General features: G+C 43.9%; 1 protein-coding gene across 2 annotated transcripts in view; it reads right to left on the bottom strand.

The window, feature by feature from the left end:
- AFF3 (AF4/FMR2 family, member 3) overlaps positions 1-23,413 on the bottom strand; it is a 761,863-nt gene that overhangs the window by 35,059 nt on the left and 703,391 nt on the right. For both annotated transcript variants that reach the window (XM_006870742.1, XM_006870741.1), the window contains 4 exons: positions 17,827-18,927; positions 10,284-10,408; positions 5,815-6,016; positions 1,546-1,667 (listed from right to left, as the gene is read on the bottom strand). In XM_006870742.1, the coding sequence (XP_006870804.1) occupies positions 1,546-1,667; positions 5,815-6,016; positions 10,284-10,408; positions 17,827-18,927 (1,550 nt within the window). The remainder of the gene's footprint in view (positions 1-1,545; positions 1,668-5,814; positions 6,017-10,283; positions 10,409-17,826; positions 18,928-23,413) is intronic.

The raw sequence follows: 23,413 nt of genomic DNA, 5'->3' as shown, positions 1-23,413 counted from the left end.
TTGCAGCTGGTGGGTTTGAAGCACTGACCTTCTGGTTGGCAGTTCAGTGCTGATCCTACAACACCATGCCAAGAGCCCATCTTTGGCTGTACTACCCTTTATCAGACACCTCTCAGACTTCCAGAAGGATTAGGTTTAGGAGTCAACCTAACCTGGCATGGTCACATTAACATAAACAAGACAAGTCTAGTTTCCTAAAAATCTCATAAAGGGGTTAGGACTTCAATATATGTTTTTGAAGGACATAATTTAATCCATAAAGAATCTAAATGTTTTTCAGTATCTTTTTATTATTCACCATGTGCCATTTTCAGCTTCTCACGAGTATTCTAGGATGGTATTTTTGATTCACCTTCTCCTGCTGCCTCTCCGTTTAAACTGATATTGGGGATAGAAGGAATACTTGGCTTTCAGATCTAGCTTAGATAAAGGATGACAGTATGTTTTGTTTTGTTTTCCTGTCTGGGAATTGCTTATATTGTTATCCAGAATATAGCATTTTTCTTGAGGAAAAGCCTATCCTGAGTGAATCTCTATTATTCTTTGTCGATGATCATTTGCCCAAACAGAAATACTTCACTTACTGGTAGAATAAAACAGCCAACAGTACAGCATAGGGATGTTTAGAAGTGCAAGACTCATTAAAGGGATCTGCCTCTGCTTTCTGAGTTTCCTGGAGTCTAACCCCATTCACACTGGTTGGTCTACTTGCTGTATTGGAGGGGCCCCACCAGGACTTAGGGACACAGTGGATGTTTATACTCCAGGTCCCTCAGCGAGGGTTGAACTGAGTTTGCCGAATCATGGGCTAGAACATGGCCCTTTTACCTGGGGAGTTGGAATTTAACCTTTTTTTCTTTTTCTAATGATCATTTATGGGAGAACATCAGTTTTACACTCATTCTATTGTATTTTGTTCATTGCAATGATTACAATCCATTCCATGCATCATCATTTGACAGTATTCACTTCTATTCCCTCAGGAATATATAATCATTTAAACAACCAAAGAGCACATTCTGCAAGCCTGCCCCCTGACTGCCAGCATTCAGTTCCTCTCTTCCCATAAGTCTAGAGTCCTCAGCTGCTCCCTCTCTCCATGCCTTCATCTCTCCCTCCATCTCTGGTGTTGCTGCTTTTATGGATAGGGTCCACATTCCACTTGTGCTCTTCTCCCTTGATGGTCCAAGGGTCCCTCTGTTCCTGGACTGTAAGATTAACTACTACGCCTTTTTGTTACAAAATTTCTACCCTTACAGTTGTGACGATTGCAATTAGTCATCATAATAACTACTCAGTATTGAATCATAAGAATCTTATCCCTATCTCCTTTCACCAGACTGGTCTAGCTAGATAAGATGAAAACTTTAATGGGGACTCTACCTTCCCCCACCTACTCTGAAACTAAACTCCCTCTTGAAAACTTACTTGTAAGCCAGTCACTTTATGCCTTTATAGCCCCCCATTTTAGGTAGCCAATGTCTAAGTTGACCATCCTCAATTTTACCTTATCCCTCAGCATATCAACCAAGGACCCACACTTACATAGCATCGAAGACAAGCTTCTGCCTCTTCCAGTCCCTGTGCCCATTGGAGACTGGAGACCACGGTTCTGTTTGTAGCCGTGACTTGTGGAGAACATCTTCTGAATTACTGTGTGCTGCTTTCTAAACAACAGAGAACACAAAAAGTTTCTCAGAAACTGGCCACCTAGTTGACAATTCACCTCATTAAATAGTCTCTCTTTTGTCCTGCATTCTATATTAGACATGCTGCTGCTTTATTTGTTGTTTAAATAAAGAAAACTATATGCATGCATTTTTGATCTCAAACTGGGGGCTTTTACATATGTTATCTATTCTCACCCACCATCAAAAAGACAGTTTTATTATGCACCTTTTCACAGATGCAGAAACCTAGGCTTGCTGACTTTAAGTAACTTGCCCAATCTCAAATAGCTACTGTGGATGGAGGCCCAAGATAAAGGTTCAGGCCCCTACTTTTCCCATTCTGCTAGACCAGTGGCTCTCCACATAAACTGAGCATCAGAATCACTCAAGGGGATTGTTCACGTACAGATTGCTGGGACCTTCTCACATTAGGTCTGAGGTGGGGCCTGAAACTCTGCATTTCCAACACATCCCCAGGTGCTACTGATGCTACCGGGGCCAGAAAACAAGCTTTCAGAAATACTGCTCTACACTCTCCTTCATGAAAGAGAGGTCATTTATCACAAACTGATTTGTTCTCATTACCTGTCCAGGAAGAACAGGAAAAAACAAAGGGAAATCCTAGAAGTTATTTAAAATGTGTGTTTTAAAAGAACACTACTGGTCTAGTAAAAAAAAAATTTTTTTAAACATATTCCCTGGGAATATATATTCCTTTTGTAAACATTTAGGGAATACCTACTGTGTGCTAAACACATGGATCATAAAACAACTCTATTTGGCTAAGAGATGTAAATTCATTCCTCTGAAGTAATTAAAAATACATGTATACAAATGCTTCTTTACATATGGACTGATTTTATGTGTAATATTTAAGGGTTGATGATATTGTGATAGTGGCCAGGAAAACAGGATGATAAGCTTCCAAAAACTTTTAAAATCTCTTTGCTTTTGACAAAAGGACCTGGCCTGGACAGCCTGGTCCTTACCTGTCTCCCATCCACTCTCCTTATGTTCTCTGTGTTTCTACTTCCTGGGATGCTTTTCAGCCCCCCTCAGGACCTTTGCATATGCTGTTTCCTCTTCCTGGAATGCCCTGTATTTAAGCCTTACTTGTCTTTGCGATATCCTAGATCAAGAGTCAGCAACCTATAGTCTGTGAGCCAGACCTAGTTCTTTTTATAAATAAAGTTTTATTGCCAACCACTGATGTATTCTGTGGCTGTTTTTAGGCTATAGTTGTGGAGTTGATTCACTGTGACAGAGACGGTGTTTGCTGCAAAGCCTAACCTATTTATTATCTGACCCTTTACAGAAGCAGTTCTCATCTGGGAGCAATTTGCCAAAGTTTAGAGGCATTTTTGGGTGTCATGACTTATTCAAGTGTGGGGGGATGTAGCAATTGTGTTACAACAGTTTTAGATCTGAGAGTGTTACAGCAGTTTTAGATCCGTCGCTGAAGAAACTGAGGCTACTTGGAGAGGTGAAGCAGAGTTTCAGATTTTATTAAGCTGGCTGGCTCAGAGGAGCTAAATTCTCCAGATTCTGAGCTTCGAGTGCAGGTCAGTACAGGCTTATACGGGGTCAGAATCGGGGAGGGGCTAAGGTTGTGGATCTGTTTGAAGACAGGAGAGAAACCAGAAGACTTGCCCCGCTTGGTAACCTGATTAACATTCTAGCTTGTCTCCTGGGCGGAGAGGATTGGTTTCACTCAGTAACCTGATTAACATTCTAGCTGGTCTCCTGGGTGGGGAGGCAGTAAGTTAATGTTTTACCTTTTCCTGTTCAATTAGAGGCCAGTGATCCTAGTAACCATCCTACCATGCACAGACTAATTCCCCACCACAAAGAATTATCTGACCCTAAATGCCAATAGTGTTGAAAAACAGCAATTTACTGAAAAAGGTTGCCAACCCCCAATTTAGATCAAGCCTCTATATTATAAGAGCTCCTGCCTTCTGTACATTTCCTACTTGGCACATGGGGCAGTTAAATTATGGTTGTGTGAGATCCTTTGTCTAAGTCTCTTTTCCCAACAAGACTGTAAGCTTCCTGCCAGCACAGAACGAATCTGTTAGATCATCTTAGTATAGTGCCTACTAGCATACAGTGAGATAAACTGGCAAAGTGGCAGCATTAATGGGCTCAAGCGTGACAACAAATGTGAGGTTAGCCCAGAACTGGGCAGTGTTTTGTTCTATTGTGCATGGGGTCACTATGAGTCAGTACCGACTCAAAGGCACCCAACAACAACAACAAAGCATACAGTTAAGCAGCTGCTCAATAAACATCTGCTTAGTGGAAGAAATGACTAAATAAAATCTGGAATTGCTTTATAATTCTCTAGATCATAAACATTTGTGATGTAAGGATCCAGGGTGAAGAAAGTTTTGTTGTTGTTTTTTTTTTTTATGAAAATGACAATCATTAGCTTTTTGTTCCACGTTTTTCTGATATGAATGTCTCACTCTTTCAGGGTGCTGCTGTTGTCAGCTGATGTTGAGTTGGCCCCTGATTCACAGCAAAGAGTTAAGTTCCTTGATAGTGCATTAGGTACTAGCCATTTAGCAGAACCTTCTATCGACTTTTACATCTTTAAGTCTCAAGACTGTGCAGTAAATACGGCGACTTGCTTTCTTGACAGAATCCTCTTCTCATGCTCTGCTCTCTCCTCACTCCCCTGTCTCACAGAGCCCCACTGGCTTTGATAGGTACAGTGACCTGGGAGAAGACGTTTGTGGGGGAAAGTCTGGAATGAAATAATACAGCCCGTAGGATCACTAGTTTGTAAAGCAGAAGGGAAACTACCATGTAGTGTTGGTTTTACAGGTGGTGGGTTCCTCTGACATGGTCTTCTCATTGAAATCTTATTACCACCATCTTACAGATAAAGAAACAGACTCAGAGAGATTAAGGAACTGGCTTAAATATCTCATGGTGGCTGAGATGATGTTGTTAGAAGCTGGGACCACCAAGAGGAAGGGAATGGGAATGAAAGTGATTCTAGCCCTCATAGTCCTTGAGCCAGTTTGAGGTTGGGTTGTGTGACTATGAAAGCAAAGACAGTGAGCAGAACCCGCCACTGCTTTGCTTACTTTTTGTCTGTTGTTGTATGTTTGGAAGCATTTGGCACCATACTGACAGGAGTTTCAGGTGGGTTGCTGAGAACATAGACTGATGCTACCTAGCTAGGTTCCCATGGAGAGATTAAGCCAGTTGCTGTGGACTTGATCCTGCCTTGTAGTGATCCCATGTGTGCAGTGTTGAACTGCTCTGTGGCCTTTCCAAGGCTGTGACCATTCAGATTTCCAGGTCTGTCTTCTGCGGTATTGATGGGTGGATTCAAACAGACAACCTTTAGGTGAGCAGTAGAATGCAAACTGTTTGTACTACCTAGGAACCCGGAGGCTAAACAGGAAGCCAGATTATGAGCCCAAGCTGGCTGCCCTTTCTACAGGGGCTCACTGCTGAGGCTGCAGGAAAGAAAGTGGTGGTGAGGGTCTGTGCAGTGGCCACAACTCTGGTCAACAAGGAAAGAGGGGGAACCCCCAGTTTTACTCTGTCCTAGGGAAAAGAATCTTACCAAATAAAAGGCTTAGCTGGTTCAAAACTTTCCATTTACTTTGTCCCAAGATGGCATTACATTGGGTCTGTTTCTTTTGTGGGATGGAAAACAAAATCTGGCAAAAAGGCTTCGATTGAAAAGCAGAATTAGCTGAAAATGGCCTCTCTAGTTTCTTTTTTCTCAGGCCCTCTGTGGGGAGAGGTGGAGGGTAGTCTCTTGGTCAGTTCTCACCAGAAGCAGCGTTTAGAGATTCGTTGTGGGATCCCAAACACGTGTTTAAACTGTACTAAGCTAGAGGCAAGGAGCCCTGGTGATGCAAAGGTTAAGTACTAGATTGCTAATGGAAAGGATGGCAGTTCAAACCCACCCACTGGCTCCATGGGCTAGCCCATCCACTTCCATAAAGATGACAGTCTAGGAAACCTGATGGGGCAGTTCTATTCTGTCACATGGAGACATTATGAGTCAAAATGGACTTGAGGGCATACCACCACCACAACAAATGAGAGGAAAATGGAATAGAGGCGTGTGCCCAATGCCATCTTGAGTGTGCCTGGGAAAGGAGGAACAAGTACATACCGTGAGGTCTCCAGTGTGAGTCAGCAGCTGGTTCTCAGCCTTGTGCCTTTTGTTGGAGGAGGTGGATGTGAACAGACTGCTGCCGTTATTTCTGCTGGATGAAGTTAAGTCTTCGCTGGAGTATTTGTGTTTAGATGCATCCGAGAGGGGTGAAATAGGTGAGCGGAGCATTTTTTCATTTTTATTGATTGGTATTGCCAAGCTGGAAAAGGAAATGATAGTACTGGAAGGTCACACAATCACCATTGGGAAAGGTAAATGTTTTATATGTGACTCAAGCCTCCCATTGAAAACCTGCTGGTCAGATGGAGTTTACTGGGGAATTATTATACCAGGAAACAACTTCACGGCATTAGGGTCATAACAAAAAATACACAAAGTTTGCTCACTGTTTTGTTTCTCTTATGAAAGCCAAATCTGGAGTCAGCACTGAAGGGAATGACTAAGACTGACACTTTTCATTCTCTGAATTTTCATCCAAGGATCTCAAAATACCTAACAAACAACTTACTGTTTCCCCAACAAAGCATAAGCAGCAAGAGGTGAAAAAGAAAACATCACTTAACAATGATAAACAAGTTTTTAATTTCTAGAAAGACTTTGTTAACATTTGTGCTTGCACTAAAGATTATATGCAATATGCTAGAATCACAAAATAAACTGAAAAATGAACTTTTAATTGTTTCATTTCTGTGTTAACAAGGTTGGAATAAACACAAAATAGAAAAACTGTCATCAGAAGTTATAATTTCTGATTGTTGTTGTAGTAAGTGCTGTCAATTTGGTTGTGACTCATAGCGAACTCTGTATAGGGTTTCCAAGGCTGTAAATTTTCATGGGAGCAGAAAGCCTTATCTTTCTCCCATGGGCTTGAACCACCAATCTTATGATTCGTAATCCAGTGCTTATCCTACAGAGCCACTGTGCTCCCTTCTGACTCTGGGTTCTTTATCTTCAAAGCTACTGTATATGCCTGAATATAATAAAGTTCCCAAAAATTAACCATCAAAGAAGAGGAAGGTACTTATATTTGAGTCTTTGCAATATCTATATCATACCTGTTAGGGTTTCCTCTATTTATTCTTTTTAATTTAATTTTAAAAAAAAGTATTGTTTGGGGGAAGATCCATTAGTTTTGAAATTAACTCTTATCACTGGTAATTTGGGATGCTTACAGAGGTGTGACTTAATAGAGACAGTCAGAAAAGGTAAAGACATTTAATCCCTAGGGTTATGACCTCTTAATTGTGTGTGTTGGTTATCAGGACAAACAAGTCATTAAAAGTTACTTCACAAAGCAATTATCTTAGTTGGTGGTCACAATGTAAAAATCACAAACACAGGCCTCTAGAACAAATGATCAAACCAAGACTCTTCATGTTATTCAAGTAAGATTACACGTGGGAATAGAATTTCTGGTGATAGATTTCTGTTTCAAAAAATACCTCAGTGCTCTGGGAATGCCTTAGGCGATTGAGAAACTGGCTCTTCTAGTGAGGAACACTGTTGCTGAAGAGGGAAGTAAACAGTTTGAATACAACTGTTTTTCAAAAGGAGAATGAAGAAGCAGCATTCCTAAGTCTATATTGTTTTATATAACATGTGATTTTAAATGTGAATATAAAACTACATTATTAAAATGAATCATCCTAATAGGCTTACAGGAGTCCCTGGGTGGCTCAAATAGTCAAGCACTAACCCAAAGGTTGGCAGTTAGAACCTACCCAGAGCACACTGGGAAAAAGGGCTGGTGATATGCTTCTAAGAGGTTACAGCCTTGAAAACCCCGTGGAAAAGTTCTACTCCACACACACCGTTAACCACGAGTCAAAATCAATTCTGTGGCAACTGGTTCAGCTGTTTGGTTAGTAGTCCTATCACCATGAGTCAGAATCAATGCCATCACAACTGGTTTGGTGGTTTGGTTAGTAGGCATACGATGACCCCTTCTGCATCATTACCAAGTTTACATATTCCAGGTGAACAAAAAACTCACTTGGATCTGCCCTTATCACTCTGGTAAAATGTGCCAGTGGTCATCACAATTGCAGACACACACATCTCTCCTTTCCTACAAAAATGAGCTCTGGTGGTGTAGTGGGTTATGTGTTGGGCTGCTAGCCCCAAGGTCAGCAGTTCAAATCCACCAGCTGCTCCTCAGAAGAAAGATGAGGTTACCTATTTCTGTACAGATTTATGGCCTCAGAAACCTCAGGGAGCAGTTCTATTCTGTTTTAGAGGGTTGCTATGAATCGGAATTGATTTTATGACAGTGTGTGGATATGTGTGCTTCCAAGAAAGAATTCAAAGCACTTTCATATGCATTGTGAAAACGAGATTAAAAAAAAACAAAAAACCCAGAGCTACAAAGGTGCTGCTAGACAGAACGGGGGTCTTAAACCTGGGATCTGTGAGCTCTGTGGGCTCGGGTGGGAAAAACCTGCACCTTCGCGTTCACTACCCTTCATTATAAATGAAGACGAGAAAGCAGTACTACATAAGTGGTCTAGCAGTAAATCCATTAGTATTACCAATGATTGTGTCCTGGTGTGATGCTGTAGGGTCATCACTAGACTGCAAGGTTGCTTTGAACCTCAGGGTCATACGTTCAAACCCACCAGGCATTCCTCGGAAGCCCTAGTCAAGGATCGTTTTGAGTTGAAGTCAACTCCACGGCACTTAACAACAAGGACTGTGCCTCCAACAGAAATCACAGATATTTTCCTATCACATTACCATTGTTGCAGACATCTTGAAATGCTCTTTATGCAATCATTACTTAGCCGTTACTGTAGCTGTTAGACCTGCTAGAGATATTGTTTAAGGAGTGCTGGTGACACAATGATTAAGCGCTCACTCACTGACAGAAAGGCTGGAGGTTTGAATCCACTTAGTGGCTCTACTGGAGAGAGCTCCAAGAACCCGTTCCTGAAAAGACTACAGCCTAGAAACCCTCTGGAGCAATTCTATTCTGTCATATGGGGTCAACGGCACTTAACAACAGCAGAAGTATTATTTAAGACAGAGCAAAGAGGCACATAGAGAATAACCTCACACATTTAAAAATATTTGGGGGCCACATTTTCCCCATTCCTGCACGGGCTTTCTGCGGGCCTGCCATCCACTTTGCACAGTGGGGACTTGTGGGCTAGGCTGTGTGCATGTCCAGCTGTCCTTCTGCTCAGACCTTCTGGAGTCCTCGTCCTTTTCCTTCACAAGGTGATTTTGGCACTATAGTGGGCGCTCTCTACTTTCCCTTTCGAGTTTTAGTACTGCTCTACATCTTTTCCTAACCTTTCCGTTTACATTTTTATGTGTGGTGCTGAACATTAATCTCCCCTTAAACATTCTTATGTATACAGTCTGGGAGACTAAGGAGTGTCTTTGCAGTGGGAAAGTGGTTTCCAGGCTGTGGTGTTTCTAAATGGAAAGAACATTTATGACTGATGAGATGCTACTAGCTTACAATAAATATCTGGGACCTTGCCTTGCTAGAAAGCCATTTATCACAGAAGGATTCTGTCCCATGTGAGCCCATGTGAACCCCTGAAGAGGAGGACTAGAGGACCTTGCCATGTGGCAGTTTAACCTTGGAGGCCCGGATCCTGTGTGACTCCATACATTTTAGTCTATAGCCCAGAGCTTTGGATGAGTATTCCTCTCAAGGTTTATATTTCTTTATTTGTGCTGTAAGTGGAGTGTTGCTGTTGCTGCTGCTGTGGTGGTTAGCTGGCCTCACACTCCTGATCACTTCATGCACACTGGGATGAACAGCTGCTCAGTCTTGTACCATGCCTGTAATTGCCTGTGGACTGGACCATTGTGCTCCACAGGGGTTTCACTGACTGAAGTTTGGAGGCAGGTTGCTGGGTCTTTCTTTGTATCTCTGTGTTAGTTTGGAAGCTCCCGCCAATGACACCTGCAAGCTGCCACTGATAGACAGCTGGTGGGTGCACGTGGCCAGGAACTGATCCTGTGAACAGCAATAATTCCACTGCTGTATCTGGTACTGTTAAAATAATGGTTTGAGAATTTGGTTTTTAAGTTTCCAGGGGAAAGAACTGTTGTTGTTAACTGCTGTCGAGTCAGTTCTGACTCATAGCGACCCTGTGAATATAGGGTTCTGAAGACCGGCTGATGGGTTTGAACCACCAACCTTTTGGTTTGCAATTCAGTGCTTATCCTACAGCACCATACCAGGACTTGGGGGTGTCAAACTTGGTTTAAAATTGTGCTTTTTGGGCAAAATAAGAGGTCTTTTATTACAAAGGAAGATCATCTGCAGCAAGGGGAGCTGTGATGTGCGGTGCATTTCAGGCACCATGAAACCCTTGGATGAAACAGAGGGAAACAAGCACAAGCGTGGAGGTCTAGATAGAGACCACTCACACTCTCCTCCCATATGACATACGACATTCAGATCTAGATTAGCCTCCAGCTCACTTCCTCCTTCAAGGGGACCAACATACCTGTTGATGTTTGTGTTGCAGTGGTTTGCAGACACAGTATTATTGGCAGAGGCAGTCAGTCGCGAAGAGCTCTCCTTCTCTGACTGGGCCTTCTTGGCCTCCCGGTAGTCATCTTCGTTTTCACACTATCCCGGGATAAGAGAAAATCAATCAGCTTTGGCAACAAGCTGGGGGGTGCGGAGAGTGCTGGCTGCCAGAGAGGAAGGCCTCCCATAAGACACTCTGAGAAGGCAATGCAATCACAGCAATGGTTACCCCAGGGCAGGATCCTAGTCACCTCCTTGGTGAACAAGGATCATGTTCTGTTGGTGTTACTATTGATAGCTTATTGAGAGAAAAGCCCCAACTCCCAAACTATTCTGGAGGGAGTATTTTGAACTACGAAAACTTCAGTGAAATCAACAGACCTGCGGTTTAACCCTGCAAAGAATACCTGTTCTGAGTTTCTGCAGAAACTTTAGCACTATTCATTCTGACATTTCCTGGTATCAGAATAAAGCAAATTGACTTCATAGGCTTAATGGGTTAAGGGCAATGATAAGCTTGGACTTTTCTTTTCAAATTCACGCCTTCTATGAATTTCAAACAGGTTGTTACATGTTAGTGCTTTAAATCTAGTTAACAGGGAACTGTCCCATGACATCTTGTTATTGTTGTTAGATACCTTCAAGTTGGTTTCGATTCATAGCAACCCTATGTACTTCAAAATGAAACAGTGTCTGATCCTGTGCCATACTCACCATTGTTGTTATGCTAGAATCCTTAAAATAACTTTTAATCAAACCAGGCTTTGGATTCTTATTTTGAAGACTGTGTTTAACATTAGATGGGTCTGAAAGTGCACCACAAATACACTCAACAAAATTTTGTGTTTTTTTTAAGAGAGCAGCAACCCAGCAATGGGATAGACAGGCTCTCTGAAGCCTTTTTCAGGCAGTGAGCCCAACATCAGAGAAGAACTCTGATCGTGTCTCTCTCTCTTGCACTTTCACTGGGATTTCGTGACCACAAGCTCCATCACAGGGGTCCTCGAGGCTCACACTGAAGACCAGTTCTGGTAGAGAGCCCACAACAACGCTCCAAATCCCCAGTGGCTGGCTCAAGGGCTCCAGCAGGCTGGGACTCAGGCCTGCCTGTGTCCCACCTCAGCAGCCGCAGCCTTAGCAGCCCAGGATGCTGAGTAAAGATTGCTACACAAATGTTCTTTCACTTCTCTTGTGTCTGTGTTTGTTGTTGTTGTTAAGTGCCATCGAGTCGGTTCCGACCCATAGCAACCCTGTACAGGGTTTCCGAGGGTGTAAATCTTTACGGGAGTAGAAAGCCTCATCCTTCTCCCGCGGAGCGGCTGGTGGTTCGAACTGCTGACCTTAAAGTTCGCAGCCCGATTCGTAACCACTACGCTACCAGAGCTCTTTACTGATGAGTTATTAGCCTGTTGGAGCAGAACTGGATATCAGGCTTAGGAAAAGTGAAGTTTCAAAAGTTAGAAGAAAAAGTCCATGAATAAACATTTTAAAATACAGAATATTAAGGTATTTGTATGTCTCTTTCTCTTTAATTCCCTCAGTATGTATCTGTATTTGCCTATACACTGTTGTTGTTAATAAGTGCTGTAGAGTTGGTTCTGACTCATAAAAACCCCGTGTAGGATTTCTGAGGAGTGGCTGGTGGGTTTGAACTGCTGACCTTGAGGTTAGCGGTCCAGTGCTTATCCTATAGCGCCACACCAGGATTCCAATACATATAGCTATGCGTGCTTATATAGCAGTATGAGTTTCCACTCTACATAGTTTATAAATTCCTCTGTATATATGCTCAAGCGTAGCAATGTTTGTGAGGTTGGCGCAGGACTGAGCAGTGTGTTGTTCTGTTGTGCATAAAGGTTGCTCTGAGTTGGTACTGATTCAACCGCACCTAACAACAACAACATCTGGGAGCAAAGAGATCTTGGCCAGGTCATCAAATATCCATTTAGCACACACTTACTGAGTGCCTATTTTGTGCCAGGCACCCTTCTAGTGTTAACAAAATACGACTGAACAGAGACATCAATTGCTACCCTTAAGGAACTCTCCTCTTGGTCCATTTTCCGAACTGGCCCCTCCCCCTCAATATTGGTCTCTCAGAGAATCCTGAAGGTTGCTGGAGTGTCCTGGTGGTTTTGAACCACTGACCTCTCAGTTAGCCGCGGAGCAAGTAACCACTGTGCCACCAGGACTCCTGTGTAATGTGCTAGTGTGTTTTAATCTTGTAGTCCCAGAAATGGGGATTTGATGTGGGTTTTATTGTCATGCAGGGAAATGGGGTATCCCTCTAAATGCCACCATGAAGCACATTTTACTCCTTTCTTCACACTGATTTGCTACAATTAAATTTAGTAAGTATTTACGGCAAGTCCCGCAGTCTTGCTTAGTGGTAGAGACATATGAAAAGGCCACTTTCAGGGAGGGAGGCAGTGTGCTCGCCTCCCTTTCCTGTTTTAAAATCTCCTTCTCTCCCACGAGGATGCCTTTGCTTTGATCATATTCTCTGAACACTGACCTGTGGTTTTAAAACCACAGGCTCTGTGGGGGTTGCTGGCAAAGCTAAGGGGTTAATGAGATGCTCTGGATTGGTCCCTGGCAGAGACAGCTGTGTCTCCTATCCAGTTAACATTTCTACAGACTGAGAAAACAGACCGGGAAAATGAACACAAGCCTCAGCCCCCATAAGGGTGTGACCAGTGCCCTAGATACATTACAAAGAAGGTTTATGGCATGTCCTGATGTAGAAGGGAGGATGCCAAGCACATCTGCCTCAGCGGATGTTTGGCCACCAACAAGCAATGAGGGCAGGGTGATTAGAAGAAAATGGGAGGAAAGTGGCGTAGGCAGAATGTGAGCTAGCATGCATTACTGAATTATACTGTATCTGAGTATGTTGTCTAAACCTGATAACACTCCTGCAAAGATGTCTCACCCTTTATAGATGAAGAAACTGAAGTTCAGAGAAGGCAAGTAGCTTGATTAGAGCCAGGACTGACTATTTAATTTGCAGGGTCCACTGTGTGGCGCTGTGGGTTAATGCACCAGACTGCAAAGCCATTTGAACTGCAAGGTTGGTGGTTCAAGCTCACTAGCGGCTCCTCAGAAACGCTATACAGGGTCGCTATGGGTCAGAACCGACTTGATGGCACTAACAACAACAACAACTGTAAAACAAGAGATCTCTTAGTCAAAAAAGCAGGAAAAGTGATGGTATGACTTTTTAAACAGAGAACCTTTTTCTTTCTTTTGTACTTTCGCTTTTCACTTGCCATGGGAGTTTTTATTTGCTATTTAGTATGACTCTCCCTTGAGTCCTGATGTGGTGCTGTAGGATAAGCACTGGACTGCTAACCACAAGGTTGGCAGTTCAAACCCACCAACCACACCTCAGAAATCCTATACAGGGGCTCTATGGGTTGGAACCAACTTGATGGTGCGCAACAACATGGCTATTCCTGGGGGCACTGGGATAATTATGTGGTGAGAGTAGACTTGCTCAAGCGCTTGGGACCCTGTCTGGACTTGGCCCATGCATGAAGGCCATCAGGTGCCAGACTTCCCCTCCTGTCGGTCCTCAGACCCATGTGCCTTGCCCTGGCGGTGTGGGTGGGAAAATCCAGTCAGGCACCTCTTCTTTTCACAGCCCAACCTTTGCTGAATAGATGACCCCACAATAGCTGCAACCTTGATTCCTGGATGGGTGTTGGATGTGATGCTGACTCTGCTCCTCCTTTTGTCTATGTCTAAGCCCCTGCTGGGGACAGAAGGTGCCAGTGGTTCATAGGTTGAGATGGGGAGGGAGACATGGAGCTCCTGGGGGTAGAAGAGGGGGTGACAAAGAGCCAGCCAGCCCTTCTCAATCAGAGAAGAGATAGGAAGGGGATGACTTATGAATCAAAACGTCACACTCCCTCTCACCCACACTCACCATGCTCCACTGTGCAATAGACTCACTTCTACAACACAAGTTCAACAATACAATCAAGAATGTCAAGGCTGTGGCCATGACTATTACATTATAAGCGTTTAACCTTCTGAGCACGTGGTCCTGCTTGTATGGGGCCTATGAAACTAGTTGTGCAGGAGGTAAATAGGAAAGCTGGGATTCGAAGTCAGGTCAGTCTGGTATAAAAATCCACACAACTTTCACTACTTACAAACACTCTAAGGAGCAATGGGGGAATTCAGCCCGGCAGGACCAGTGGAGTTAACAGCCAGTGGTTGTAGAAAACTACCCTGGAGTCTCCTTATAAAATTCTCTTTGAATATAGCAAGAGGAAACACTGATACCTGTTTTCTGCAGCCATTTCATTTCATGAACTTTCTTGCAAGGTGTTCACATTCTCACTTGATAGGAGACTTTTTAAAGGTGATGTTGTGAGGAAATACATTCTTTGGTGACTTTAGAATAAATTTCCCCAACAATGAGCACCCTCTGGTTGCCCTTCGGGTCACTAAAGATGTCTGTCCCAGGAAGGAGGCTATGTTCTCTCTGTATACACGCTTCCAAAATGAGGAAGATGTTGATCTCGGCCAGGAAAAAGCAATAAACCATATTCCTCAATCCTCCTCTAACTCCAGGATTTGAAACAGCTGTGCAATACATGTGTCCAGCCCGATGTTTCTAGAGTCAGACCAGGCTGCCCTTTGAAAACTGGAAAGGACCACATAAAACTCAGGCTGAATTATCATTGAGAGACGGAGGAGCCAGACAGTCTGGGTTCATTCCTGACTCCATCATTTATGACCTGCATGACTTTGGACATGTTACTTTCACCTCTCAGAGTCTCAGTTTCCTCACCTGTGAAACGGGCATGATAGTAATATTTGCTTCATAAAGTTGTAAGGGCTAATTGACTAAACACAGATAAAGTGCTTAGGACAGTCTCCCCGTGGGGAAATATTTACATGTGAACTCTCATTGCTAATGACTTTGTCCTACATTTGGAGCCATCCAGGATTACTGCAATCTTTGGTTTGCCACCCACTGGGTTTTCACTGTGGTCCAAATTACTTGTGAAGATCCAGTAACAGGATGGCATAAAATTCCTCACAACTGGCTTTAATTTATGATTAAATTATTCTGCTGCTCAAAGAAACTTCAAAAATTGGCCAACATGTTCCAGTGACACTGGATGACCTTGAGATGAGAGAGACGAGGAAGGGCTGGCTAGTTGGAAGCTCAGGGAGATGTGTGAACTCCTGAGCCCATGCGCACTGACCTAGCCACTGGAGGCTAGCGCTGAGAGTGACGTGCAGGGAGGTGTGTGTGAACTCCCAAACTTGCAGCTAGTAGCCATGTGACCTAGCTTCTATGGCTACCTGACCAGATTTCGACCAGATGAAGATAAAGATGCTTGATACTGTGAGCAAATGTATATTGCTACAATCTGATGAACTGGATCTTTGTTTATGGATGCAGTTGCTTAAAATTCCAACAGAAAAGGAAGGATTCTTCATGTCAAGCATCAATCTTGTTTTCTCAGTGCACTGGGTTGATAGGGATGGGCAATTTAGAATTGGCTATCAAAAATGGGGGACTCTAGTAGCAAAGTGTTTACAAATCAGGCTGCTAATCTCAAGATCAGCAGTTCAAAACTAGCAGCTGTTCCACAGGAAAAAGATGAGGCTTTCTGCTTTCTTAAAGATTTATAGCCTCGGAAACCCTATACAAGGTCACTATGAGTCAGAACCGACTCCATGGCACATAACCACCACCAAAAAGGCATGAAGTGACTGGCTCACAAGCATTCATGAGTGTGCTTAGTTTCAGAAGGAGAGTGGTAATGTCGAATCCCGATTGAATAGCTTTCCTCTTTTCCAGATGGATCTGGTGAGAGGGGATGGGGGGGTGATGCTGATAGGATTCTATGATTTAATTGTGAGTAACTGTAAGCAGTATTAGTCGCGAATGTCACAATTGTAATTGTACAAGACGTGTTAACTAAAAGGGGGGAGTAGTTAATCTTTTATTTCAGGGACAGAGGATCCCAGGACCATCAAGAAGGAAGAGCAGGAGTGGAGCGTGAGATCCTACCCAGAGAAGCAGCGACAGCAGAGCCAGTGGCAGAGACAATGGCATAGAAAGAGAGAGCAGCTGTGGACTCTAGGTCCATGGACTGAGAAAGGCAGTGTGCCTGAGGGCAGGAGGCTGGCTCGCAATATGGGCCCTTTGGACATTTAAATGAATATATATTTTTTGTTTGTATGTGTACATCAAATATTTTTGCTTTGTCGACTCGTGAAAAGTAGGATTTAAAAGGGAAGTCACAGGGAAGAAGCAGGATAACTCTTGTTGCAGGGAGGGGATTGTAATCATTTAGCTGAAACTAAATGGATGATTCATTGAAAGTAAAGCTGATGATCTTGTCTGCTAACCTTCACTTAATTCACAACAAAAAGTTCAAAGACAAAAAAATTGGCTGAGCAGTCAGGGTTTGTTTGAGCTGCCTTCTTACTCCCAGGTACCCTCCAATCCTCTCACCTGAGTGTGACTTCATCTCCTGCCCTTCACCTATTCAAATGCTCCTCCTCAGTGCTCTGTTCCCAGCCCATCTCCATGGCAAAGCCCTCTCTAAATGTCGCTACTGGATGCTGCAGGCTGAACTTACCCTCACAGGGCCCTTGCCAGCCAATGCATATGGTCAGGGGCATTTGTATTCATATTTTGCTTCACTCACATGCCTCCTTGAGACTGTTGCCTTCTTTGGTCCATGAGAGCACCTCACCATTTTTATCACCCCATCCCTCCCAGCAAAGAATGGGATACATCATGTATTTAGTATTTTTCCACATGCCAAGCATCTAGCTGGTATCTGCACACACTCAATAAATATTTTCTTTAAGGCTATTTAAAAAGACAGTGGAACTTGGGCTTAATTATCTAAAATGAGACAATGGAAATAATAATAGTACCTACCTTATTCTAAGGATTTAACTGAGTTACTATAACCAACTCCACGGTACGTAACAACAACTATAAATAAAGAACTTGGAACAGTACTATCAGAGTGTCGCGAGTCCTTGGATGGTTCAAATACACTTGGCTGCTAACTAACAGATTGGAGGTTCAAGTCCACCCAGAGGCACCCTGGAAGAAAGGCTTAATTATGATCTACTTCCCTAAATCCTAGGCATTAAAAACCCTGCAGAGGAGAGTTCTATTCTGACATACAAGGGTTGCCATGAGTCCAGCTAACTCCACGGCAGCTGTTAACTGAGTGTTAAGTAAAGATAAATAAAACTGCTGCCATGTATAATACAGATCCCACTCATTGCCACTGAGTCAGTTCTGACACATAGCAACCCTGTATGGGATTTCTGAGACGGTAAATCTTTATGGGAGCAAACAACCTCATCTTTCTCCTGGAGTGGCTGGTGGGTTTTGAACCATTGAGCTTTCTGTTAATTGGCCCAACAATAGTACAGACCGGAAGCCTCCTTACATGTTCTACTACTTAGTCCACAAATTATAGGGAAGTCCTGCCGGCCCACCAAACCCTCAACCCCATGCCTACCTTGCGTTTCCTCTTGGATTTTGGCAGAGTCTTTTCTGGGGGTGCATCTGACAAGAGGCTCGGGGGCCCACTCTCCACGTCCTTGGTTGCAGGAGCGCTCAAGACCACCGGCTCCTGGGGCAGGTGTTGTGGAACCCTGGACAGGAGGGTCAGGTCAATTTTGACCCAGAGAGACCTGATCTCATCACTGTCCTTCAGGGGGGAGAGAAGTTCGTTCCGCCCAAAGGGAACCAGCGTGTAGAACTGCTCCTCCAGCTCCTTGGCAATGTCGCTGGTGGTCCTGGCGTTGATGGAGCCCACCGGGGCCCGGGGCCCGCTCCCACTGCTAACGCTGTTTGCAGCCTCCTTCAGTCTCTGGTCACTCCCGGAGGACGAGGAGGGGGCCACTGTCTGCGGCTTGGACAGAGGGTATTCCTCTTGCTCTGACTCCAGGTCAGAGTCCGAGGAGGAGGATGATGAGGATGACTCTGTCTCAATGAACTCCTTGGATTTGGGGATGATTCTGCTCAGCCCTCGCGTGCGCCGCTTCTCGCAGGTCACCGAGGAGCGCAGCTCTTTCCTGTGGCCAGTCCTGCTGTTGCCGCAGGGCCTAGTTTTGGTGGGTTCTGGGGGGATCACCACGCTTGTCCCCAGAGCATCCCCAGCCGCGGGTTCCTCCGGCCGGTGGCAGCTGCCACTGTCACCAGCGGAGGTCCTTTCGGTGCGCCGGGTGGGCTTCTTGCCAGCAGACCTCCGGCCTGGAGCGGGTGTGCTCTCGGTGGGCGCACCAGGCACCGCAGGCGGCGGGGCAGCTGTGGTCACGGCCACGGCCACCGCTGCGGGGGGTGATTTCTTTATCACCCCTTTACTCCCTGGGGCCTTGTTCGCTGTCCTGGGCCTCTGCTCCTCCTTGCAGGTGCTCTTGATTTCTTTCTCTCTTAGGCTGGTTTGGCAAATATCAGGGAGTTTTCCACACTCCTGCACTTCGTCTTTCACGGGGGTGTAGTACTGACTGCTCTCGGACCCATGGCTTTCATTCTGGATCAGAATAGGGGGCTTGTGGGGATTAACTTTGTTCAGCCATTTATCCAGCTGCCACTTGTTAGAGGATGCCGGTTCAGCCTAAAAGCAGGGAAAAAAGCAGCCACAAATAAAACATGTTTTTAGAAAGTCTCACTTAAAAGGGGTCTGGGCTTTTTTTTACCTTGACTTACATCTCTGGGTGTATGCACAGAAAACAAAACGGGCTTGAAGCAAAAGAAACCTGGTAATCGTAGGTGAGCCTAACAGCCACGCACAGGACGGCTCTACATAGGCTAAGTTGTTCCATGTGGGCACACTGGTTTCAAGTCTATTTGGGAGAACAAGTAAGGCGGCACTTTCCACATTAGAATCCATTTTGAGCACTTTGAAGTTGTAAACCATGTATCTATTTAAAAGATAATTATACATAGATGTACAAATATGATGGGGCTCTGGTAGCATAGTGGTTATAAATTGGGCTGCAAACTGCAAGGTCAGCAGTTTGAAACTATGAGCTGTTCCATGGACAAAGATGAGGCTTTCTGCTCCCGTAAAGATTTATAGCCTTGGAAACCCTGTACAGGTTTGCTATGAGTCGGAAATGACTCCACAGCACATAACAACATACAAATAAGAGCTTCCCTGAAGCTTAACTCGAGAGTCTATTGATAGCTCTTGTGGCACAGTATAACAACGATTGTGAGGTTGACGCTGGATCTGGTAGTGCTTCATTCTGTTGTGCATAGGGCTGCTATGAGTTGGTACTGACGGATAGCACCCAACAACAAACAACAGGAGTGGCCCACTGATTAAGCCCTTGGCTGCCACCCGGAAGATTGACAGTTTGACCTCATCGGGAGAAAGTTGTGGCTGTCTGCTTCTATAAAGAAGCCTTTTGGGGAACGTTCTATTCTGTCCTATAAGGTGGAAATTATGAGTCGAAATTGATACCATGGCAAATGGATCTGTTTGTTTGTTTGGTTACAGTGTTGAAACACTCCATTTTGGGGAGATTTAAAACTTTGGGAGAAATGTAAAGAAGGGGATTTAGTGGAACCTGTAATAACAAATGATTAACATATAACTTATATGGTAAAGGTGGAGTCCTGGCGTGGTGTTGTGGGTTAATGCACTGGATTACAACATCGATTTGAACCACAAGGTCGGCAGTTCAAACTCTCTAGCCGCTCCTCAGAACCCTATGCAGGGTCACAACGAGATGGAACCGGTCTGATAGCACTTAACAACAACAACAACAACATCATGTGGTAAAGGCAAATACAGCAATTATTTAGCAAAAGAACAATAACTTTGGGAAATGGTTTGTTTCACCATACAGAACTTGTACTTGAGAAAAAGGACCTGCATTTACTTCAGCAGCCTGGTGTGGTTAGTTCATCCTCAACTTGCTACCCCTCACAAGGCCTGATATGTTTCACAAATGAAGATAATGATGGAAATCTTCCCTGCCAGTAGTTACGCTATCTTAGAGCAAGTCGTGTACCAATTCTTAAACTCTGCTCCACAGACTGGCTCCAGGGAGTTAGTGAACCCTCTGAAACAGAATGTAATAATGCTGTATAGAGGCATTTATCTGAGAGATGTCCATAGCTTTCATTAGAGTCTCTAAGGATTTATGTTTCATTAAAAGGCTAATAAGAAGCTTTTGATTTTATAGGGAGTAAATATTCATTCTTAATACAAGTCCATTTATCCAGCATCAATGATTATCAGTAGAAAAGAGTCACACTAATAAGTGTAGAACTTTAACCAGAGTATTGAATTTGTGACTAACGTGAAATGGGAAAAATACTTTGAATGATTAAAGGTGATGTGTTTTCCTTCCCTATGGTTTCGGATCAGCTGAATTCATGGTATCTATCCATTGTCAAGAGGAGAAGAATTCAAATTTGCTGCCTTCCTCATATGTGCCTATGGCACTGTGGGACTTGCGTGGTGCTGTAGGATCAGCACTGGACTGTGAACCACAAGGTCAGCAGTTCAAACCCACCAGCTGCTCCTCAGAAACTGTACAGAGTCACTATGGGTCAGAACCAACTTGATAACACTTAACTAACAATAATGGCACTGTGGTTTAATGTGCTGGGAATGCAAAGTCGGTTTGAACCACGAGGTCGGAGGTTCAAGCTCACTAGACCCATACAGGGCCACTAAGGGTCAGAACTGACTCAATGGCACTTAACAACAACAACAAATTGGCAATTCAGTGACTTCTGTGCTTCTATTTCCCACTACGTTGAGTCAATTCTGATTCCTAGAAACCTTGTAGACCAGAGCAGGGCAACCCCTTAAGGGTTCTAAGGCTGTACATTTTTATGGAAGCAGGTGCCACATCTTATCCACAGCACCACCAGGAAGCCTGAAGCAAACCAGATGTGCTAAATATAAATGGGTGCTGAAGGGACTCCTTGCAGAAAGGTGACACATACTGGGAGAAGGCAAAGACATTTTTGCCTTATTGCAGAACACACCATTCATACTGGTTCTACTACCATGACTAATTTCCCCTTAATCTCCAACAGCCCCATCCTTATACAGCGCACATTTCTTGTTTGAGAGAATCAGGGCTTCAAACTGGTTCTTCTTGGTACAATCATGGCTAATGAAATGAAATCAGATGGACTGAATCTGTAAAATGTATGTATACTTGAACAATAACTAGTATGAGAAACAAATACATGTTGGTGCCCTGCTACAAACTTAATCTCCCTCCTAGAAAACAAAGTGAGCATGCGTGTTGTATAGCAACCAAACTGCTTGACTGGCAGGATCCGAATGAAGCTACAGTGCCCGGATCAAAGATGGTGGCCGACCGCAATCCTTTGAATGTGGGTTGTTCTCCACAGTGGCAATGATGTTCCCTACCAGACTCCTGAGAGGGCTTGCTACACCTCTTCTGAGTCTCCAATTCTAGGACTTTGACCCATAATGTTTCCCATTCCAGTTATGGTTCTGGTACATCTACATTTTAAAAACATGGGTCTGTTCTCATTTTACTGTGTTGCTCATGCCTTAACTGGTGTGAACTGGTTCAAAGCCTTTGAGAGAACACAGAACTCTTTCTGTAACCAAAATACATGGGGATTCACACTGAAGTTTAACAGTATGAACATTAGCACTGAAGGGTAGAATTTAATACATTTAGTATGGGCCCATTGCCTGATGTGATTTAGGCTCATTTTTCTGCACTTCACAGCTGAAGAAATCAGACTGAAGTACCATTTCAACACATGACTAAATCACTCTCTATCTCAAGGATCTACAATGACCTCCTATTGCCTCTCAAATGAAATCCAAATTCCCAGACTGGCATTCAAGGGTATCCATCATCTTATGTACATCTTTTGCTGATGGAACACTACAATATGCCTCCCATTTTATATGTATTATCTCATTTGATCCTCAAATTTTGATAAATACAGTTGTAGAAGAGGCCTAGAGAGATTAGGTGGCATGTTTAAGCTATGCAGCTAGAAGGTACCACTAAGATCAAGCTCATTTTGGTCTAGTTTTAAAGACTGAATTATCTCCACTGCTGTATCACTTCATCTCCCACTGCCCTCTAGCATTGTTGTTAAGTGCCGTTGAGTCGGTTCCAACTCGTAGCGCCCCAGTATAGAGTTTTTGAGGAGCAGCTGGGTTTGAACTGCTGACCTTGTAGGTTCGCACAAGTGCTGATCCCACAGTGCCACCTTATTCCTCTGAAAAATGTCAGCCTTCAACCTAGAATGGTACAGTTTGATCTAATGTTTAGAGAAACCCCTACTAACTTGACAAGCAACACTTACTGTTGTTGTTGTTAAGCCTTCAAGTGGGTTCCAGTCATAGTGATACTATATAGTGTTTTCCAAGGAGTGGATGGCAAGCTTGAACCGCCAACCTTGCAGTTCAAACTGATCTTGCAGTCTAGTGTATTAACCCACAGTGCCACATCAGGACTCCCAACAATATTTGTTACTTTCTATTATATTCAACTGAGTAGTCTTTTGCTGTTCATATTCATTTCATGTCTATACATCTTGTCTCTCCAACAAAGCCACATTCTTCTTGCAGGCTGGGGCTGGGTTTCTGTTTCTTTTGTAACTTTTACAGTATCCGTTACAGGATAGTTGGTTCAGACTCTGCTCCTAATAAGCACAATTCACAATGCACTGTCACTCAAGTTTTAGCAGTTATTCCTGACAACAACCTTACAGATTAGGGAGGACAGGAGTATCCGCCATTCTAGAGATGACGCTCTTGTGGGCAAGGCAGCTTAACCAACCAACAGAGTTCCAGGCCAATGGGGGAAGGAAAAGGTAGGGCTTCCAACTCTAGTCCACTAACATGCTGCTGGCTCTAGTCCACTTCCCAAGCCATGCAGCCTGGTAGTTTTGCCCAGTGTTTTTGTCTATTTGCTTGCTTGCTTCTTTATATTTTCAGCTGCGACTCTCCTCAAGTAAACCCACCTAATAAGTAGTCCTGGTGTATTGCTGTGGGTTAATGCGCCAGACTGCAAAGCTGTATGAACTGCAAGGTTGGCAGTTCAAGTTCACCAGCTGCTCCTCAGAAACCCTATACAGGT

The sequence above is a fragment of the Chrysochloris asiatica genome, unplaced genomic scaffold (assembly GCF_000296735.1).
Source record: "Chrysochloris asiatica unplaced genomic scaffold, ChrAsi1.0 scaffold00150, whole genome shotgun sequence".
Classification (NCBI taxonomy): Eukaryota; Metazoa; Chordata; class Mammalia; order Afrosoricida; family Chrysochloridae; genus Chrysochloris; species Chrysochloris asiatica.
This window is presented reverse-complemented; position numbering and strand designations above follow the sequence as displayed.